This window comes from Citrus clementina, unplaced genomic scaffold (assembly GCF_000493195.1).
Source record: "Citrus clementina cultivar Clemenules unplaced genomic scaffold, Citrus_clementina_v1.0 scaffold_1, whole genome shotgun sequence".
Classification (NCBI taxonomy): Eukaryota; Viridiplantae; Streptophyta; class Magnoliopsida; order Sapindales; family Rutaceae; genus Citrus; species Citrus x clementina.
The window spans coordinates 17,426,663-17,446,709 of record NW_006263303.1 but is presented as its reverse complement, the minus strand read 5'-3'; the positions used below and the strand labels follow the sequence as shown (position 1 = coordinate 17,446,709).

The 20,047-nt window shown below is 31.4% G+C and overlaps 1 protein-coding gene across 1 annotated transcript; it reads left to right on the top strand.

Moving 5' to 3' along the window:
• Positions 1–14,411: 14,411 nt before the first annotated feature.
• On the top strand, positions 14,412–19,038 carry LOC18053699 (dynamin-related protein 5A). The gene is made up of 8 exons (XM_006451764.2): positions 14,412–14,815; positions 15,256–15,447; positions 15,560–15,766; positions 16,045–16,473; positions 16,722–16,949; positions 17,052–17,247; positions 17,559–18,243; positions 18,618–19,038. The coding sequence occupies exons 1-8, from the start codon at positions 14,471–14,473 to the stop codon at positions 18,802–18,804; spliced, it is 2,469 nt and encodes an 822-aa protein (XP_006451827.1). The 5' UTR covers positions 14,412–14,470; the 3' UTR covers positions 18,805–19,038.
• The last annotated feature ends 1,009 nt before the right edge of the window (positions 19,039–20,047 follow it).

Here is a 20,047-nt window from a genome sequence, read left to right as displayed (position 1 = left end):
CTTGTTGCTCTTAAGGCTAAAAGCACTTCTCTCAAATGTTGTAGATGTAACTCGTGACTGGTGCTATATATATGTATATCATCGAAGTAAACAACCACAAACTTTCCAATGAAAGGGCGAAGAACTTGATTCATGAGTCGCATAAAAGTACTCGGAGCATTAGATAAGCCAAACGGCATTACCAACCACTCGTATAACCCTTCGCGAATTTTAAAAGCTGTTTTCCATTCATCTCCAGGCCGTATTCGAATTTGATGGTAGCCACTTTTCAAATCAAGTTTGGTAAAAATTGTTGCTCCACTGAGTTGATCTAACAAGTCGTCTAATCGAGGGATTGGAAAACGATATCGAACTGTAATTTTATTGATAGCTCGACTGTCCACGCACATCCTCCAAGAACCATATTTTTTTGGAGTCAATAAAGCAGGGACTGCACAGGGACTAAGACTTTTACGGATAAATCCCTTTTCTAGTAACTCTTCCACTTGGCGCCTTAATTCCTCATGTTCTGTAGGACTCATACGATAATGAGGTCGATTTGGTAATGTAGAACCTGGTACCAAATCAATTTGGTGTTGTATATCTCGAAGAGGTGGTAAACCCTGTGGTAGCTCATTAGGGAACAAATCTTGAAATTCCGCCAGAATAGGTGTCACAGCTTCAGGAATCTTCAAATCACCGTTACTCTCTTTTCCCAATAAAATGTAGACTCTCTTTGTCTCTGCTACAACATCTATAAATTACTTCTTTCCTAACAAATAATTACCCAAGTCTTGCTGGAGAGTAAACTCTTTGTTAGGTAGGAGAACGATCTTGGTGTTGTTAAACATAAAGCTGTAGGTGTTTCTCTTCCCATCATGCACTACGTTTCGATTATATTGCCAAGGTCTACCCAGTAATAGATGGCAAGCATCCATAGCCACAACATCACACCAAATTTTGTCTTTATTAATTGAACCAATGGATAAGGAAGCTAAGCAACGTTTCGATACTGTCACTTGATTTCCCTTCTTCAGCCATGTGAGCTTGTATGGAGTTTGATGAGGTTCTGTCTTTAAATTTAGCTTTGTTATGGCTTCTTCCGAAATGACATTCTCGCAACTGCCGGAGTCTATGACCATACGACATACTTTACCCCCGATTGTGCAAGTAGTCTGAAAGATATTCTGTCGTAGCCACTTGTCTTTGTCTTGACCTTTAGGAGTGAAGAATGTGCGGTTCACGATCAACATTGGCCCGCTATCACCATGTTCTTCAACAGATTGAGCGCTACCACTACTATCAAAAGTTGGCTCTACAGCGAACTCTTCAGTTTCTTCCTCCTGGTAGTCTTCACTTTCCTCTGTGCCTACGAATAAGCCTTTACCATATTTTCCTCCCTTTTTACATTCTCTCATTCGGTGCTCATTTTCTCCGCAATTAAAACAGCGTAATCCCGAACCCGATGATTGAGTTTTGCTGCTTTGACCGATTTCACTAGGTTTACTAGTTTTATTTGGAGGATTTGGAGGAGTGAAATTACGAAATTGGGAAGTTGGGTTTGAATTATCACGAACAACACTTCGAGCACCCCGAAAGCTTGAGTCATTAGTACGTCAACTAAATTGCTTCTCCAACTGCAAGGCTTGTTGGTGTGCCTCTGAAACAGAGTATGGGTCAAGTAAATTTAATTGGTCTTGAAATTGAGATCGTAGGCCTCCAATGTAGCGGGAAACCTGTTGTTCTTCTGTCTCTGTCAAGTCATTGCGGGCCACCAACCAATGAAATTCTGTAGTGTAATCATCCACTGATCGATTACCTTGCCTTAAATTCTGTAGCTGTTGGTATAACAGTTGGGCATAATTATGAGGCAAGAATGCTCCACGCAAGTGCTTCTTGAACTTTTCCCAAGAATCAATCTTCTTTTTGCCTTGCCTAATCCTTGTGAGCTTAGTTTGTTGCCACCAAGCTGCTGCTCTTCCACGAAATCGAGTTGCAGCAAGCGAAACTAGTTTATTTTCAGGAACTTCTTTGTATTCGAAAACTTCCTCAATGGCGTTAATCCAGTCTAATAATTCTTCAGGTCGACCACTTCCTTGAAATTCGGGAATGTCAATTCTCAACCCAGATTCCCATCTTCTGTCATCAGTAGACTCAGTTCTAGGTCGACGCCCAGAGAATGGGTTAGCAAAGCTTACACTTGATTTGTCTTCACGTTCTGGAGTACGATGGCGTTCGTCAAGTAACTCTGCTATTCGTGCCATTTGTGCAGCTAACATATCAATTCTGGCTGTCATACTAGCCAGGGATTCATCTTTCGAAACATCTTCTTGATTGTAAGTTGTAGTATGAGCATCACGAGCTTTTCTTGGAGGCATTTTTTCAAATTCGGGTTTAAAAAGGTAGTGGGGTTAAACTGAAAGTAAATAAAATTTTAGGCCGAAACTGTAATTAAGCAAAACGTTTTAGATTGCCGATGATGGTGGTCGGAAATCGAGTAAGGGTGGGTGGATCTGAAAGATTTTGGGTTGGTAAGATGATGGTGGTGGTTTGTCTGAAAAAGTGGGGTTTTTTTTTTTTTTTAAGCTAAATGGAAAAAATCAAAAAGGGAAAAAGGAAAGGTTTGGTGGTAGATGGAGTTAGATTGGTGATACCAGGTTTTGGCTCTGATACCAAGCTGATGCAGCGGAAGTTTAATGTTCAAAATATTCCGTTGATTTTAGAGAATACCGGAATAAAAGAACAACTAAATTCACGTTGATTCAAAAGAATACCGCGAACTTAGGGGTTAAGACTCGTTGATTCAGAATACCGAGAATTAACTATTCAAATACTCACAAAGAGATTTGAAAATTGAAATATTATTGAACTCAAAATTCTTTTCTCTCAAAGGCTACAAGAGGGAGCTATTTATAGTAGTAGTAATTATCCTAATTCATGAAGTAAAACAAAATCCTAAATTGAAAGGGAAACAAAATTCTAAATTAGAAAGGAATTTAAAAGTCTTAAACTTTAGTTAATAAGGAAACTAATCCTAGTATAATATGGATTCCTACTCTTCATCAATAATAGACCCCAAAACATTGGATTATGAATTTATTTTTCTAAAAATAGAGCCTCATTTTTATATTTTTAATCATCTCTCTACATTTCTCTTCTTCTCAATTTCTCTCCATCTCCCTGTAATCTTGATTTTCAAGTGTGTTTTTAATATTTGTATAATTACTTTTATAAATAAATTTAGTTTTATTTTCAATTTTAATTGTTTTTATTACTTTTAATTATAAGCAATTTAATTTTAATAATTCTTTTTATTTCAATTATGCTTAACTAAATAATAATAGTTAGGGTAAGGTGAAACTCTTAGAAAATAAATATGATTTACTTAAATTCTATTTTTAATTTTATAAATTAAATTATTTTCTATTTAATTTTATACATATTTTATATTTTGATTTATTGTAGACAAACAAGGGAGTTTGGCACAATAAATTGTTAATATCTTAATATAAGGTATGGTAAAATGGTATTTTGACTTATTGTAGACAAATTAAATTTTGGCACAATAAATACTTAATCCATCATAAAATTAAAGAAAAAATAATAATAATTTATATAATTAATATTTGGGCAATAAATCTAAAAAAATGGCAAAAAGAATTTATTAAATTTTCTTTACTGCTAAGAGTGGATCCACAACCCTAAGTAGTTCAATTTCATAGTTTCATTTAAATTAAGTTGTTTATATTCAAGTTTTATTTTTATTTTTAGATAAAATAAAAAGAAACAAATTAAATCTTTTCTCTGAGAATAGATCTTGGACTCACCGAATTATAATATAACAAGACACTCTTATACTTAGGGTTTAAAAATTACTTTTAAGTTGTGTCAAATTTTTAGCGTCATTACTTGGGAAAAGTTTTTATTTTGCTTTATTTTTCCATTTTCTATTTTTCTTGTTTGTGAAAAGTTTCCTTTATACCCCTTTTCCGTTTCTCTAAATTTTGTTCTGGCCCCAAAACCTTTCAGAATCTTCACTTTCATCCCACATGGCTCAATTCTAAACTTCTAGAAATTGCAGTGTGGCTATAAAATTATAAATAATTTTTCATAAGGTCCCTAGACGAAATTGCTCACAATAATCAAGCTTGGACTTACATCTTAGACTTATTTGGACTTAATTTGGACCAAACAAACTAACTATTAACTTTTAATTTTTTTTCATTTCAATTATTTAATTTTCAGTGTTTTTTTTGCTTTATTTTATTTTGTTAATTTATTTGGTGGGTTCAACCACCAAAATTGTTATTTAATTTTAAGTTATTTTATTATTTCACATTTTATTTATTTATTTTATTTTTTGCTTTATTTTATATTATTCATTTATTTGGTGGGTTCAACCACCAAAATCTTTATTTAATTTCAGTTTTTTTTAATTTTGCATTTATTTTAATGCGTATTTTATATTTTTAATTTATATGGTGGGTTCAACCACCAAAATTGTTATTTAATTTTAATTTTTTAATTTTTGTACACTTTTATTAGTTGCATATTTAATTTTCATTTTTTTGGTGCAATTTTCATTTAGTTTTTGTATTGCTAATTTGTTTGAATATTATCTTTGTGACATAACCATTGCATGAGGCGTTGGTCTCAAACTTCAAGTGGCAAGTTAATTCGTAGATCTCAATCTCCACCACCAATCATGGACGAGAACCAAGATGGAAACTTTTTGGGCGAACTAATCGTTAGATTGATCAGGAAGACAATCATTCTCAACATGGACGTGATCAAAATCAACCAAGAACCTTTAAGGACTACATGAATCGAACTAGAACCAGAGCACCGTCGTGTATAATATTTCCTCCATAAGCATCTCGATTCAACTTCAAATCAGGTATTATCCAACTTTTACCAATATTTCATGGTTTATAATCTGAGAATCCATACTTGCATCTAAGAGATTTGAAGAAGTTTGTAATACATACACAGACCAAAATTATAGCATGAACATAATGTTTCTCCATTTTTTTGAGTGAAATAAGTGATTTGTCTTTTAAAAGAATTGGTTCTATGAGGTGGAAAGAACTTTTTCAAAATTCATTCTTACATGTTATTCCAAGTTCTTATGTTCATATGACAATTTTGGTCTATGTATGTATTACAAACTTCTTTAAAATCTTTTAGATGCAAGTATGGATCTCAGATTCTAAACCATGAAATGTTGGTAAAAGCTGGATAATACTTGGTTTGAAGTTGAATCGAGATGCTTCTAGAGGAAATACTATACACGATGGTGCTCCGGTTCTGGTTGGATTCATGTAGTCCCTCAAGGTTCTTGGTTGATTTTGATCACGTCCATGTTGAGAATGATTGTCTTCCTGATCAATCTGACGATTAGGTTTGCCCAAAAAATTTTCATCTTGGTTCTCGTCCATGATTAGTGGTGGAGATTGAGATCTACGAATTAACCTGTCACTTGAAGTTTGTGACCAACGTCTCATGCAATGGTTATGTCACAAAGATAATATTTAAACAAATTAGCAATACAAAAACTAAATGAAAATTGCACCCAAAAAATGAAAATTAAATATGCAAATAATAAAAGTGTACAAAAATTAAGATTAAAATTAAATAACAATTTTGGTAGTTGAACCCACCATATAAATTAAAAATATAAAATAAAGCATAAAATAAATGCAAAATTAAAAAACTGAAATTAAATAACAATTTTGGTGGTTGAACCCACCAAATAAATGAATAATATAAAATAAAGCAAATAAATTAAATAAATAAATAAAATGTGAAATAATAAAATAACTGAAAATTAAATAACAATTTTGGTGGTTGAACCCACCAAATAAATTAACAAAATAAAATAAAGCAAAAAAATAAATAAATACGAAATTAAATAAATACTGAAAATTAAATAACTGAAATTAAAAAAAAAGTTAGTAGTTTGTTTGTTTGGTCCAAATTAAGTCCAAATAAGTCTATATAGGTCGAAGATGTAAGTATCTTTAAAAAAAAAGTCCAAGATGCAAGTCCAAGCCCGATTATTTTGAGAAATTTCATCTGTGAATCTTATTGCAAATTATTTATAAGTGTATGGCTACACCGCAATTGTTAGAAGTTTAGAATTGAGCCATGTGGGATGAAAGTGAAGATTCTGAACAGTTTTGGGGCCCGTACAAAATTTGGGAAAAGGAAAAGGCATATAAAGGAAACTTTACACAAACAAGAAAAATCAAAATCGGAAAAATAAAGCAAAATAAAAACTTTTCCTTGGCAACGCCGCTAAAAATTTGACATAAATTAAAAGTAATTTTTAACTCCCAAATATAAGAGTATCTTATTATATTATAGCTCAATGAGTCCGAGGTCGATCCTTAGAGAAAAGATTTAATTTATTTATTTTATTTTATCTAAAAATAAAAATAAAACTTGAATATAAGCAGTTTAATTTAAATAAAATTATGAAATTGAACTAATTAGGGTTGTGGATCCACTCTTAGTAGTAAATAAAATTTAATAAATTCTTTTTGCCATTGTTTTTAGATTTATTACCCCAAAGATTAATTATATAAATTATTATTATTTCCCTTTAATTTTATGATGGATTAAGTATTTATTGTGCCAAAATTTGATTTGTCTACAATAAGTCAAAATGTCATTTTACCATACCTTATATTTATATATTAAGAATTTATTGTGTCAAACTCCCTTGTTTGTCTACAATAAATCAAAATTTCAAAATATAAAATATGTATAAAATTAAATAGAAAATAATTTAATTTATAAAATTAAAAATAGAATTTGATTAAATCATATTTATTTCCTAAGAGTTTCACCTTACCTTAACTATTATTATTTAGTTAAGCATAATTGAAATAAAAAGAATTATTTAAATTAAATTAATTATAATTAAAAATAATAAAAACAACTAAAATTGAAAATAAAACTAAATTTATTTATAAAAATTATTATACCAAATATTAAAAACACACCTGAAAATCAAGATTACAGGTAGATGGAGAGAAATTGAGAAGAAGAGATATGTAGAGAGATGATTAAAAACATAAAAATGAGGCTCTATTTATAGAAAAATAAATTCATAATCCAGTGTTTTGCGATTCATCATAAGCTTTATGCATGCGCTCCTCATAACCACTAGATCAAGATCCAATAGCTGGTCAAACTTCAAAAGTCAACATCACACGTGGCATAATTTGACTCGTCTGATTCGGTCAAAGAACGATTGAAATTTGGCGGGTTAATGGGTGGATCGGGTCGACCCAAATACAAAGATTCGGATCCTACAACTTGCTTCACCAACCATTGCCACGTGGCACAATCCTGGGCATTGAATCATGAACGGTTGAGATTTAGTCAAAATTACCAACTATCTAATGTGCTCATATCTATTGTAAGCTTATTTTATCATCCAATCAGTGTTCGGTCAACTGGCTAAGTCAACTCATTTTACATAAGCCTAATTTTAAGCCGATCTTGACTCATCTTAAGGTTTTCGAACCTCCAAAATCTAAATTTGACATTTGTTTATCTATTTGGAGTCTCGAATTATATGAAATTAATATTTTACCTAATAAACACGCAAAAATACACAAAATTAGATATATTTAAAACATAATTAATCATTCCTAATATATTACATAAACACAAATATAAAATATAACATAAGCATAAAATAACATTATTATCGCTTGATAATTAAACAATTTTTAATACTAATCAATACCATAGAAACTAATGATTGACGTTTAGTGGGTACGAAGAAGAAGAAAACAAGGGAAAAAAAATTAAGAATCTTATATTTTTATAATTTCATGTTTTTTAATTATTACCTAATTTTGTTAAATTTCTTTTATCTTCATTTAGGTGTGATTAATTCATGTTTATAGAATCAAAACAACTAATAAATTTTGAGAATTTATTTCTTTAACGATAGTTAAATTTGGAATTCTTTAAAATTATCTAAGAAATTTAATAATTTAATACAGAGCCGGAGCATTATCATAAAATCAAAGTAATTATGAATTGATTTAAAATTATTTTTAAATTTTTTTTCGAAGTCAGTTGGGGCATGTGTCCCAACTAGTCCTGTACTGTCTTCGCCGATGAAACAAGCCCACGCCAGGAACAAGGCGAGAAAGTCTAAAAATTTAAAATTATTTTGAAAAATTTTTTCCGACATCTTTGCTAAGAATGTGGAGTTTCTCATTACTCCATCAAAAGCTCAAAGAATTGTAATTATGTCATATCGTAAGTATACCTTATTTATCCCACAACTTATGTGATTTTAGGGTGCGTTTGACACATTATATTGTATTATACTGTATTTAATTATTTTAATTCTGGTGTATTGTATTTTATGATATATTATATTAGTATTGTATTATAATAATATTATACAATGTTTGGTACAACGTTGTACTGCATTAATTTTTAATTATACTATAATTGGTGTTGCATAGTATTTTATTAATTTTTTGTGATTAATTTAAATTATATATTTAGAAAATAATATTTATTAATACTTAGAATAATACTAAATATATAAGTCTTAAATTTTAGAAATTTAACAAAAACTTTTTAGTGCAAATATTAAAAAATATCATAATTCTTCATCAAGGTCGAAACCTATATCCTTAAAATTTTAAAAGTATAACATTTATTTTTCATTATTTTCTAGGGGTGTTCATAGATCGAATTTTGTAAATTAGACATTAATCCATACCTGATCCACGATTTTGCAGATTATAAATTTTTAATCTAATCCAATCCATGGATTGGTGAAATTCAATCCATACATTTACAAATCGGATATGGATTTGACCCAATCCATATCCAATCCACCATTTTGAGGATTGGTTTGCAGACTAAAAATTTTTAATTATGTCCTATCCATGAATTAACTAAACAAAAAAATTAATATAAAAATAATTTTCCTACCAATTAAATTCAAGATTAAATAAGATTTAAATTAATTAATTGTTTAAATAAAGCTAGAAAATTACATTCAAAGTTTCATAATATAACACACCAAAAAGAAAAAAAAAATCTCATTTGTTTAGATTAGTACGTGAAAATTAATTACTTAGGAAGCTATATCTATTTATTTAATTATTTTAATTTTATATTATTATCGGATAAGATATAATATGATGTTAATGTAACTATATTGCAACTTATTTATTTATTAGTAAATACTAATGTCATTTACAAGTTTATTTTTTTATTAAATAATTTTTTTTGGCGTATTTGCGGATTTTTGCAGATTTACAGAAGTAAATTCATATCTAATCTACCGACTGCGGATTTTCAAATTTTCAATTCAATCTAATCCACCAATCCATTTATAAGATTTTTACGGATCAAATTTCTACGGATCAGATGGATTGAGTAGATCGGATTGGATTTTGAACAGTTAACACCCCTAGTATTTTCTAAATATATGACCCGTGAAATAAAGATCGAAGCAAATAATTTAATCAAATAATCTCTAATAATATAACAACATAAATAAATAGTTAAAACCTACAACATTAGTTCAAAAGTCATCTTAGGATATAGAATCAAAATTTATACATACCAGTATACCACAAGATAATAACAAAATAATAAAGTGATACAAATGTTATAATATATTCACTAACAAAATGAATTGTGCTAAATAATCCAAGTAAGAGTTCTATAGTGTATGTAATAATATTTTATATCATTATTTAAATTAATAATATTATTAATTATATTAAATTATAAATTTACTAATAAATTATAATGTAAAAAACTAAAAATAAAATTAATATTATATAATACTAGATTAAATTAAAATTTTATATTATTATTATTATAAAGAATTTTTTTTTTAAAAAAAAGAGGCAAGCTAATTAATTAATTTAGAAGTTATCGGAATAAAGCGTGGTCCATTGTTTTGAGACCGGGAAAGCTCGCCCCATAATTTCCCGGCTTCAACTTTTCATCGGTCAAAAAATTCAAATTACTTCTAAAACGCTCTGTCGCTCTCCCTCTCCTTTCGGCATCTACGGGAGTCACATCGCTTAGTAAACACATCGAGAACGCACGAATTGATGACCGCATATTGTTTGACTTGACTTTGTGAGTTATAATTAATTAATTTGTGATATTATTTATCACACATGCATTGCTTCAATTGCCCACTAATCTCAAAAAAAAAAAAATTGCCCACTAATTTTTCACCAACCCCCAACCGGGATTCCGCGTGTTGGCTCAACAATCGCTTTCTTAATTATTATATGAGTATTTTTAATTTTTTTTTTGAATTTTTGGATTTTCGTAATTCTAGGTTTTCTTTATGGCATTTTCATTTAGGTTGCGTTTGGTACGCTGGATTGGATTAGACTAATTATTAGGATTGAGCTATATTAAGTTGGATTGGATTAAGCTGGATTATATTATGTGATGTATTATGTTGGGACAATATCGGATTAGACATGTTAAATTATAGTTAAATACAAAAAATATTTATGAATATTTAAGAGTATATTAAAAGTAATTAGTGAGAGCATTAAATATGTAGTAAATTAGTTATTGGGTAGTCATAATTATAATAAACAAATATAAATTAATAAAACTATTTAATTAATTTTTATTAGATATTTTAGATATATTTTATTTTATCAAAAAGTTAGCAAATAATGTATATATAAAATCAATTATTTACTTGTATTATTAATTTTCATGATTATTTTTAATATTACATTAGTGATTATTAAATTTAATAAAATCAATTATTATAACGAATTATTAAATAGTTAATTTTATTGGAGTAAAAATACCAATTTAATTAGACTATAAAAATAAAATAAAAAATAAATTGAAGTAAATCATGAATAAAATAATTAATTAATTAATTAAAATTTAGGTTTAATTAATTAAATTTTAGGTTACAAGTAAAAAATAGTGTTATTTATGAAAGAAATATGAATAAATCTTTTTCTCTTATCCTAATCCCATCTAAACCCACTTATAAATTGGGATTGTTAATCCCATGATTTAAGGACTAAATTTAAATTTAGTCCTCCCTAATCCAATCCAAACAAAGTACTAAACATGGGATAAAATATTTAATCCCAAAGTTAATCCAATCTCATGCTTAATCCTAACTCCCAAACATGACCTTAGTTCATACAATGCCTCGAGTCCTCAACTTCCTGCAAGTACGGAGAAAAAAATGAACAAGTCTTTCATTGTTTGTTTAAACCCAAAAAAAATAAAATTAATATTGCGTCTCCTGAGTAGGTCCCTAGAATAATTATGAATTTACGTATCTTTGATATAGAAATGTTTCGGTCCGAAATTTTAAAATGCGAGAAAGTGCAGTAAAGTTTTAAAACTGCATGATTTTAAAAAGTTTAAAACTGTAAGTCTTTAAAGTCATACGGTTTTAAAATTTTTCCATATTTTTCCGCACTTTAAAATCCCTTACCAGAAAACTACTCATATTTGATAATCAATTACTTTCACGTCAAAGTATGCAAGTTAAATTTTAGAAAAAAAAAAAAAAACAATGCTTTGAACGTAACAACATAACAAGCAAAAAGATTTTGAAAATGAAGATGTTATCGATGTATTGATGTTCATCAAATAACTTTTGATAGTAAAAATCAACATATTAATTCTAAGAGTTTTAAAATAACAATATATTATGTATACGAATATTTTGTATCATGAGATTATCATTTTGGTTAAATGTTGGAGTGTAATTCTATAAATAATATGAAAATTATGAGATTAGCAGTTGACGCCGCCCGGAGAGCTCCTACCTCACCGGCATTCTAACATGTGCACCCAATTTTGAGTGTACGCAATTGGCAGTCTAACAAGAAGCCTCGGGACGTAGTCGGAAAATTGATTCAACGGGGGCTTATCCACGAATTCAGTTTAATTGACCGTGAAGACGTTAGGCAGAGTCTGAATAATATACAGTAGTAATATATAATAGAGAGTAAGAATTTATGTTTAGCGGGTGAAGTTTTTCATTCCTAACAAATTTTTTTTTTCTTTTGTAAATAAAAGGATACGTTACAATTTCAAAATATTCAAAAAAAATATATATATGACACTATAACTATATTATATTATTATTTATTGATAGGTTTTTATTGATTACTTTTGTCCCTATAAGGTTTTGTGTTTTGGAAACGATGTATGATGATTTCGTTGTTTTTTTTTTATTACATGAGACTATTGCTCAGATTACAACTCATATTACATGAGAATATAACTAATATTTACAAATCAGACTATGACTGAAACCAACTTACATCAATGCTAATGGAGCGCTGCCCAGATTTTAACCCTCTCAAATATTCGACTATTCGAGAGATATCCACTCCTCACTCTTGGGTAAGGAAGAAGACTGCCTTCACTCAAATTTAATTGAGGAAGGAAATACCCCACAATGCATTGTGGGGGTTCGAACTGCTGCCCTCCAACTTGGAGGGCATCAGCCCTGACCACTCGACCAAATGCCGAGTGGCTATGATTTCGTTGTTAAATACGATAACATACAACAGTTTCATGTATACAACTAAGAAGAGAAGAAGAAGAAAATGAGGAAAAAATAGAGAAACTTATGTTTTTATAGTTTCATGCTTATTATTTATTACCCTTTTTTCAAAATTTTTTTTGTCTTCATTTAGATATGGCTAATTCATGGTTATAGAATTGAAATAACTAATAAATTTTTAATTTTTTTTAACGAGAGTTAAATTTCAAACTCTTCAAAATTATCTAGAAATTTTTAATAATTATAATACTAAGTTAGGGCATTTTCAATAAATCAAAGTAATTATAGACTGATTTAGGTAGCATTTACATTTTGAATTGGAGTGAGAATCCTGAAGAGTGGGAATCCTGAGATTAGGAGTGAAGAGTGGGAGTGTGAGTAGGTTGTTACTTACACTGGAATAGGAGAATGGAATTAAAACCAAAATTCAATTTATGTGTTTACATTGTTTTAGATTATGAGTAAATGGTTTTAATTATAATTTTACCCTTATTTAAAGAATTATAATTTTTAATTACAAAATTAATAATAATTATTAATATTCTTAATTATGTAAATCATAATTTTTTATTAATTTTAATGTGAATTATGTAAATAAAAAATTATTAATAATAGCAACACAAATGAAATATTATTATTGATAAATAGTACAAAATTAATATTTTCTTAGAATAAAATATTTATTATTATTAATTAAATAAATATGATACTATTATTTTTAAATAAATATAATAATATTATATTTTCAAATAAAGATATAATATAGTAAGATTATGAATTCTTTATGAGTATAATAATATTATTTTTAAGTAATTTCAACTTAGAATCAATGTAAATTATTATATTTAATTAAATATAATAATATTATATTTAAATATGTTTAATAATATTATTTTAATAAATTTAATTTATATAATAATATTTAAATAAATATAATATTATTTATTTTATTTTATTAATTTTAATAAAATAAATATGTTTATTATTATTATTTTTTAATAGATTTAATAGTTTTATTTTATAAAATAATAAAATAATATTATTTAAATAAATATAATATTATTTATTTTATTAAATATTAATTATTTTATTTTAAATATAAGGCTAAAAAGAGATCCACTCCCCACTCCAAAATTAAGTGGGACTCACAGAGTGAGATTCTCACTCCCCCTTAAAAATTATAAGTAAATAGTGGAGTAAAAGGAATTTACACTTCTTATTCTCACTCCAGAAAATAAACACTACATAAAATTACTCTTCAAACTTTTTTGAAGTCATATGCTGGCTTCGCCAATGAAACAAACAAGCCCGTGCGGGCGCAAGCCAAGAAAGTCTAATACTCAATAGTCTAATACTGTGTATCCATGATCCATCACCGTGCGTTTGCATGTGACTTGAAACCCTAAATTGTCCAAATTTTCCATAACATGAATCGGTTTCCATTTTTCATATTCTTTATTCTTTTTGAAGATGTCCTAATCATCTTAATTCCTCTCCCACATCTTTGCTGAGAACGTGGAGTTTCTCATTACTCCATCAAAAGCTCAAAGAATTGTAATAATGGCAGATCGTACATGCATCTTATTATTCCCATTGCTGGTGTGATTTTAGGTCAGTGGTGGCAAGCGAGTGGTCCATTTTAAAAGGCCCTTGCCTTGCTTTTTGGGCTACCAGGAGAGTTCAACATTGAAAAAACTTCCTGGGTGTATTTAGAAGTCACAGGAATAAGGCGTAGTCCATTGTTTTGTGACCGGCAAAGCCCAGCCCATATTTTGGAGCAGAGAAAAGCCCGGCCCAGAATTTCCCGGCTTCAACTTCACCGGTCAAAAAATTCAAATTCAAATTGCTTCTAAAACGCTCTCTCTCTCCCCCTCTCCTTTTGGCATCTACGGCAGTCGCATCGCTTTTGCTCCATCAATGGCGACACCAAACTCATTTCTAACAACACCCACAAAGACCCCCTCGGAAAAATCACACTCAAAGCGCCACCACCAGCTCTCCGCCACAGACTCCGCCTCCACTCGCGCCTCCCGGTTCGAGGCCTACAACCGCCTCCAGGCCGCCGCCGTCGCCTTCGGAGAGAAGCTCCCGATCCCAGAAATCGTCGCCCTCGGCGGCCAATCCGACGGCAAAAGCTCTCTCCTCGAAGCCCTTCTCGGGTTTCGCTTCAATGTGCGTGAAGTCGAGATGGGTACTCGACGGCCCCTCATTTTGCAAATGGTTCACGATCCCACGGCCCTCGACCCCCGTTGCCGCTTCCAGGTTAATCATTTACTGATAATATTTTAGTATTTCTTTAATTTTTATTTTGGTAATATTTGCTGTACATTGTGATAAAGTTTGTAGCAATAGCACTTCCGCTTAATTTTGAAAGCACAATAATTAAAATGTTTGATAAGCACCTGCTATTTGCTAAGTAAGCAAAGGGTTTGGGATTTTCTTTTTTTATAATTTTGTTGCATGTTCTTTAATTATTTCCTTTACAGTATTTGCGTACGTTAGGTTTGTCAAAAACAATTCCAATGTATTAAGGGTTCGTTTGAAAATGAGATTGAGGTGCTGTGGCTTTTAATTTATAGTTAGTTCGAATTGATGGGTAGATTGTTAGAAAAAACATTGCCTTTACCACTAGTGCTCTATGTTTGGATGTTTATATGACTTTGTATTTGCAAGCAATACTGAAAACTGACCGTCGAAAACAGGAAGAAGACTCTGAAGAGTATGGAAGCCCTGTTGTTTTGGCATCAGCGATTGCAGATATCATAAAATCAAGAACTGAGGCACTTTTGAAGAAGACGAAAACATCGGTTTCTCCTAAGCCGATTGTAATGAGAGCTGAATATGCACATTGTCCAAATCTTACCATAATAGATACCCCAGGCTTTGTTCTGAAGGTACTTCATTGGTTGTAGTATATTTTAGACACTAGGAAAATAATTTTAAAGCTTGAAAACTATTAGTCGCCAGTTGAATGTAATGTATGTTGTTTTGAAAAATTTTTGGTAGGCAAAGAAGGGAGAGCCTGAAAATACACCAGATGAAATTCTTTCAATGGTTAAATCGTTGGCTAGTCCTCCCCATAGGATTCTCGTGTTTCTCCAACAGAGTAGTGTGGAATGGTGCTCGTCATTGTGGTTGGATGCCATTCGTGAAATTGATCCAACCTTTAGAAGAACAGTAATTGTTGTCTCCAAGTTTGATAATCGGCTCAAGGTAAAAAGCTTTTTTTTTTTTTTTCTGCCCTTCTTAGAAGCCAATTTGGGGCTTAAAGAAATGAACATCATTGCAATCAGATGCATAGCGCTGGTAATATTGTTGATTGTGGTTTAATTATTATATGCGGGATAATTTTAGTCTATGAATGACTGAAAAATCTTGTTTCCTTCTACATTGTTTGACAGAGTGAGTAGAGATGCCTTGTTCACATTGTCTGGCATATTTCTACCTGACAGACTTGAATTTTATTTATGATTCATTGTAAATCATTGTAGGAATTTAGTGACAGGTGGGAAGTAGATCGGTATTTGAGTGCCAGTGGATACCTTGGGGAGAATACTCGCCCATTTTTTGTGGCCTTGCCGAAAGACAGGAACACTGTTTCAAATGATGAATTCCGCAGGCAAATTTCTCAGGTGGATGTAGAAGTTCTACGTCATCTACGTGATGGAATCAAGGGAGGATATGATGAAGAAAAGTTCAAGCCATATATTGGTTTTGGATGTCTGAGGGACTACTTGGAATCTGAACTTCAGAAGAGATACAAAGAAGCTGCTCCAGCAACTCTAGCTCTGCTTGAGCAGCGTTGCAATGAAGTCACCACTGAGATGTCAAGAATGGACTCTAAAATACAGGCTACTTCTGACGTTGCTCAGCTTCGCAGGTTTGCCATGATGTATGCAGCTTCTATCAGCACTCATGTGGTGAGTGGTCATTCAGATTAGTTATTGGTTAGTGTATATAGCCACTTGCGTAACACAAGACTGTAGTTACTGTCAACATCATATACATATCTTATCGTTCATGGCTTTATTTGAAATTTCTGATCTGTACAATTATTTTAATTTCCAGATTCATAGATTCTTTAGTTGGAATCATCTCTAGTAATATAAAGTCTTTCCTGAAATTGAAATATCATATAAAAACTTTGCTATGCATGTCATCAAATTAGGGAGCTTTGATTGATGGAGCAGCAGATCCTGCCCCTGAGCAATGGGGAAAATCAACAGAGGAGGAACAGTCAGAGAGTGGTATTGGGAGTTGGCCTGGTGTTAGTATCGACATAAAACCTCCTAATGCAACGCTTCGGCTCTATGGAGGAGCCGCTTTTGAGAGGGTAATGCATGAATTCCGTTGTGCTGCATATTCCATTGAGTGCCCCCAAGTATCAAGGGAGAAGGTACAAATATCTAGAGCCAATACAATCCATGAACATGCAGGTCAAAGGATATGATTATGATTGACAGTGATCTAGTAAATTTGTTTATTCTTCTTGAAACAGGTAGCAAATATATTACTTGCCCATGCTGGTCGAGGAGGTGGTAGAGGAGTAATGGAGGCTGCTGCAGAGATTGCACGTGCTGCTGCCCGGTCATGGTTTGCCCCTCTTCTTGACACGGCTTGTGATCGGCTGGCCTTTGTCCTAGGAAACCTCTTTGATATTGCTCTTGAAAGACATTGCAACCAAGATTCTGAATGTAAGAATCCTCTAGTTCTCCACGTATTCATGATATCTGTAGTCATGTAGTTGTTTCTTTACCCCACTTTATTATGAAAACCAGTAGCTGCTGTTTCTTAGTTGTCTGTGATTGCACTTTGTGCCGGCAGTCACCTAAGTTTAAGTACTAAAAGGAGGGAAGGGTTGGTGTTTAGAGTCCAGATTGTCAGATGGGTTGGATGGAAATGATAATTGAACCTTTAAAATTTTGGAGCAACTTGTGCAATTTATGCCATTCTTTTGATCTTCATTTTTTGTAGCTTCAAAATGTTGTTGTTTTATGATTTTCAGATGGGAATAAAACTGGAAATATGGATGGATACGTAAGTTTTCATGCTTCTTTAAGGCAAGCTTACAATAGATTTGTGAAGGATCTGTCAAAGCATTGCAAGCAACTAGTCCGACACCACCTTGATTCTGTTACAAGCCCATATTCTCTGGTTTGTTATGAAAATGACTGTCAAGGAGGCTTTGGTTCAGGTGCAACTTCTTATAGATTCAACCAAGCTTCAGTTAGTTCATTTTGTTTTGAACTATCTGATGGCACAGCTGCATCCCGTGATGAAACAATGAGAGATCAGGAAAATGTACCCCCACAAAAGAGCACGCAGCAAACCACTCCGGGGAAAGGTGAGGAGGGCAGAGCTGCTCTTCAAGAATGCCAATTGACTATTCCTGAGACACCTTCTCCTGACCAGCCATGTGAAGTGGTGTGTGTTGTCAAAAAGGAGCTAGGAAACTACAATGAAGTTGGACCCAAAAAAAGGGTTTCAAGAATAGCAGGCGGTAAGAATGCTGAACTTTTAAGAGTTCAAAATGGTGGTCTTTTATTTGGAAATGGTGATAGTGGTGGACGATCAAGCTCAGCATTCTCAGAAATCTGTTCATCAGCTGCACAGCATTTTGCAAGAATACGTGAAGTTCTTGTAGAGCGAAGTGTTGCATCAACTTTAAACTCCGGATTTTTAACCCCATGGTAAGCTTCCTTATCTTTTTGAAGTAGTTGGCTTCTCATAGCACATTCAATCACATAAAATATGAACTAAACTTTGAGAACGGTATTGGTGTTACATATTCAAACCCCAAACCTTTGTACCACCCCAAGAGGCCTTACAAGTTCTGAACTAACTAGTACCTCTGTCACTATTAGTATTTCCAAATTAATGTTAAAATGGAAGTGTTGGCATTTTGCACCAATATTTCATTCACATTTGACACTTTTTTTTTCCACCACTGAAGCACAAGAGTAGATGTTTAATGCATGTGTGCTTTTCGTGTGCTTGGTTTTACTATTTTGGATTTGGATGATAGATTGATGCAAGAATTTTGTTTTCTGTCTTCCTTGTACAGCCGGGAGAGGCTTGTGGTGGCAATCGGGTTGGATTTGTTCGCCGTGAATGATGAAAAATTCATGGACATGTTTGTAGCACCAGGTGCCATTGATGTGCTACAAAACGAAAGAAAGTCTCTGGAAAAACGCCAGAAGATACTCCAATCTTGCTTGAACGAGTTCAAGAATGTTGCTCGGGCACTTTGATGACAACTCTATCCCCCCAAGTGACACATTTTATGATTTGTATCTGTATGCATCAGTACGAAGAATGAAGATGGTTCCTCCGCAGATTTCACATCCAGTGAATGTAATCTTCAATCTGTTACCATTTTACTTTGGTCTTGAATAACAACCACTTCTCTTTCAGTGGTTGTGCTTGTAACTTGCCACAGGAAAGTTGAGTATATAAAATCTTCAATTGGGTGCATTTTTTTTTTCATTTTTTTTTAAACGCTTAGATGTTTAATGTGCTACTGATGATAATATTTTTGAATTGAAACGACAAAAGAGTAAATAAAATAAAGAAAGACAGACAGCTATGGATTAGATTATTAATGTAAGCAGCAGCATATGAGTATGAGACAGAGCAACTATTCATGAACCTCAGAACATGGCTACGAAGGTGGTCCCTTTTCTATCTTCAATGTCTCCTAGTCATACATAATTAAAATTATAATTAATATTCATGTGCATGGTCTCCCCCATCAATATGGTGCAAGTTTTTATATAAAAAAGTATTTGAGTTGTGTTAGTATCAATTGTCCGTTTGTCACACACACCGTACTCAATGGAGGGTAATGCTATACACACACACACACATATATAAAAGAAATAAATTCCACCTACGTTGAAATTATAAACTATTAGAATAATTATTAAAGTGTTCTTGTGTTTATTATCAGTTCGGATTAGTCGTCGTAAAGTTGTTTAAAAATCATTCAACCAAATTCTTACAGGCATAACATTTTTACACGTTACTTATAAAAAAAAAATAACATTTTATTATTTTTAACTATGAAACAGCAATATTTTACTTCCTTTTTCATTTGCCCACTTGTAAAATGCCAATATTGTCCAATAAATAAACAAGAGATTAAAAATCTATATAAAAGATTTTTTTTAAATATTTCAATTTTTTTAAATAAAATAAAAATTAGTAGATAAGTATTTGCGGATAAGAAGACTGTTTTGTGCTTGAATGCTTATGGCATATTAGAAGCTTGAGTTGGATTTGATCCAAAGACAAATTCGATGTTGTGATGTCATAATTTATCTATGAGTAGCAACGGAAGAATAATGATGTATGTATAGAAAATAGCACAAAATTTAGAATTAAAGCCACAAAAAGACAGAAAAATCTTGTCTTGTAGTGTATGTGTGTGTGTGTATATGTAAATATTGTAGTGATAGTGTGCATTTTTTTGTATTACTTTTTGTATACATATTA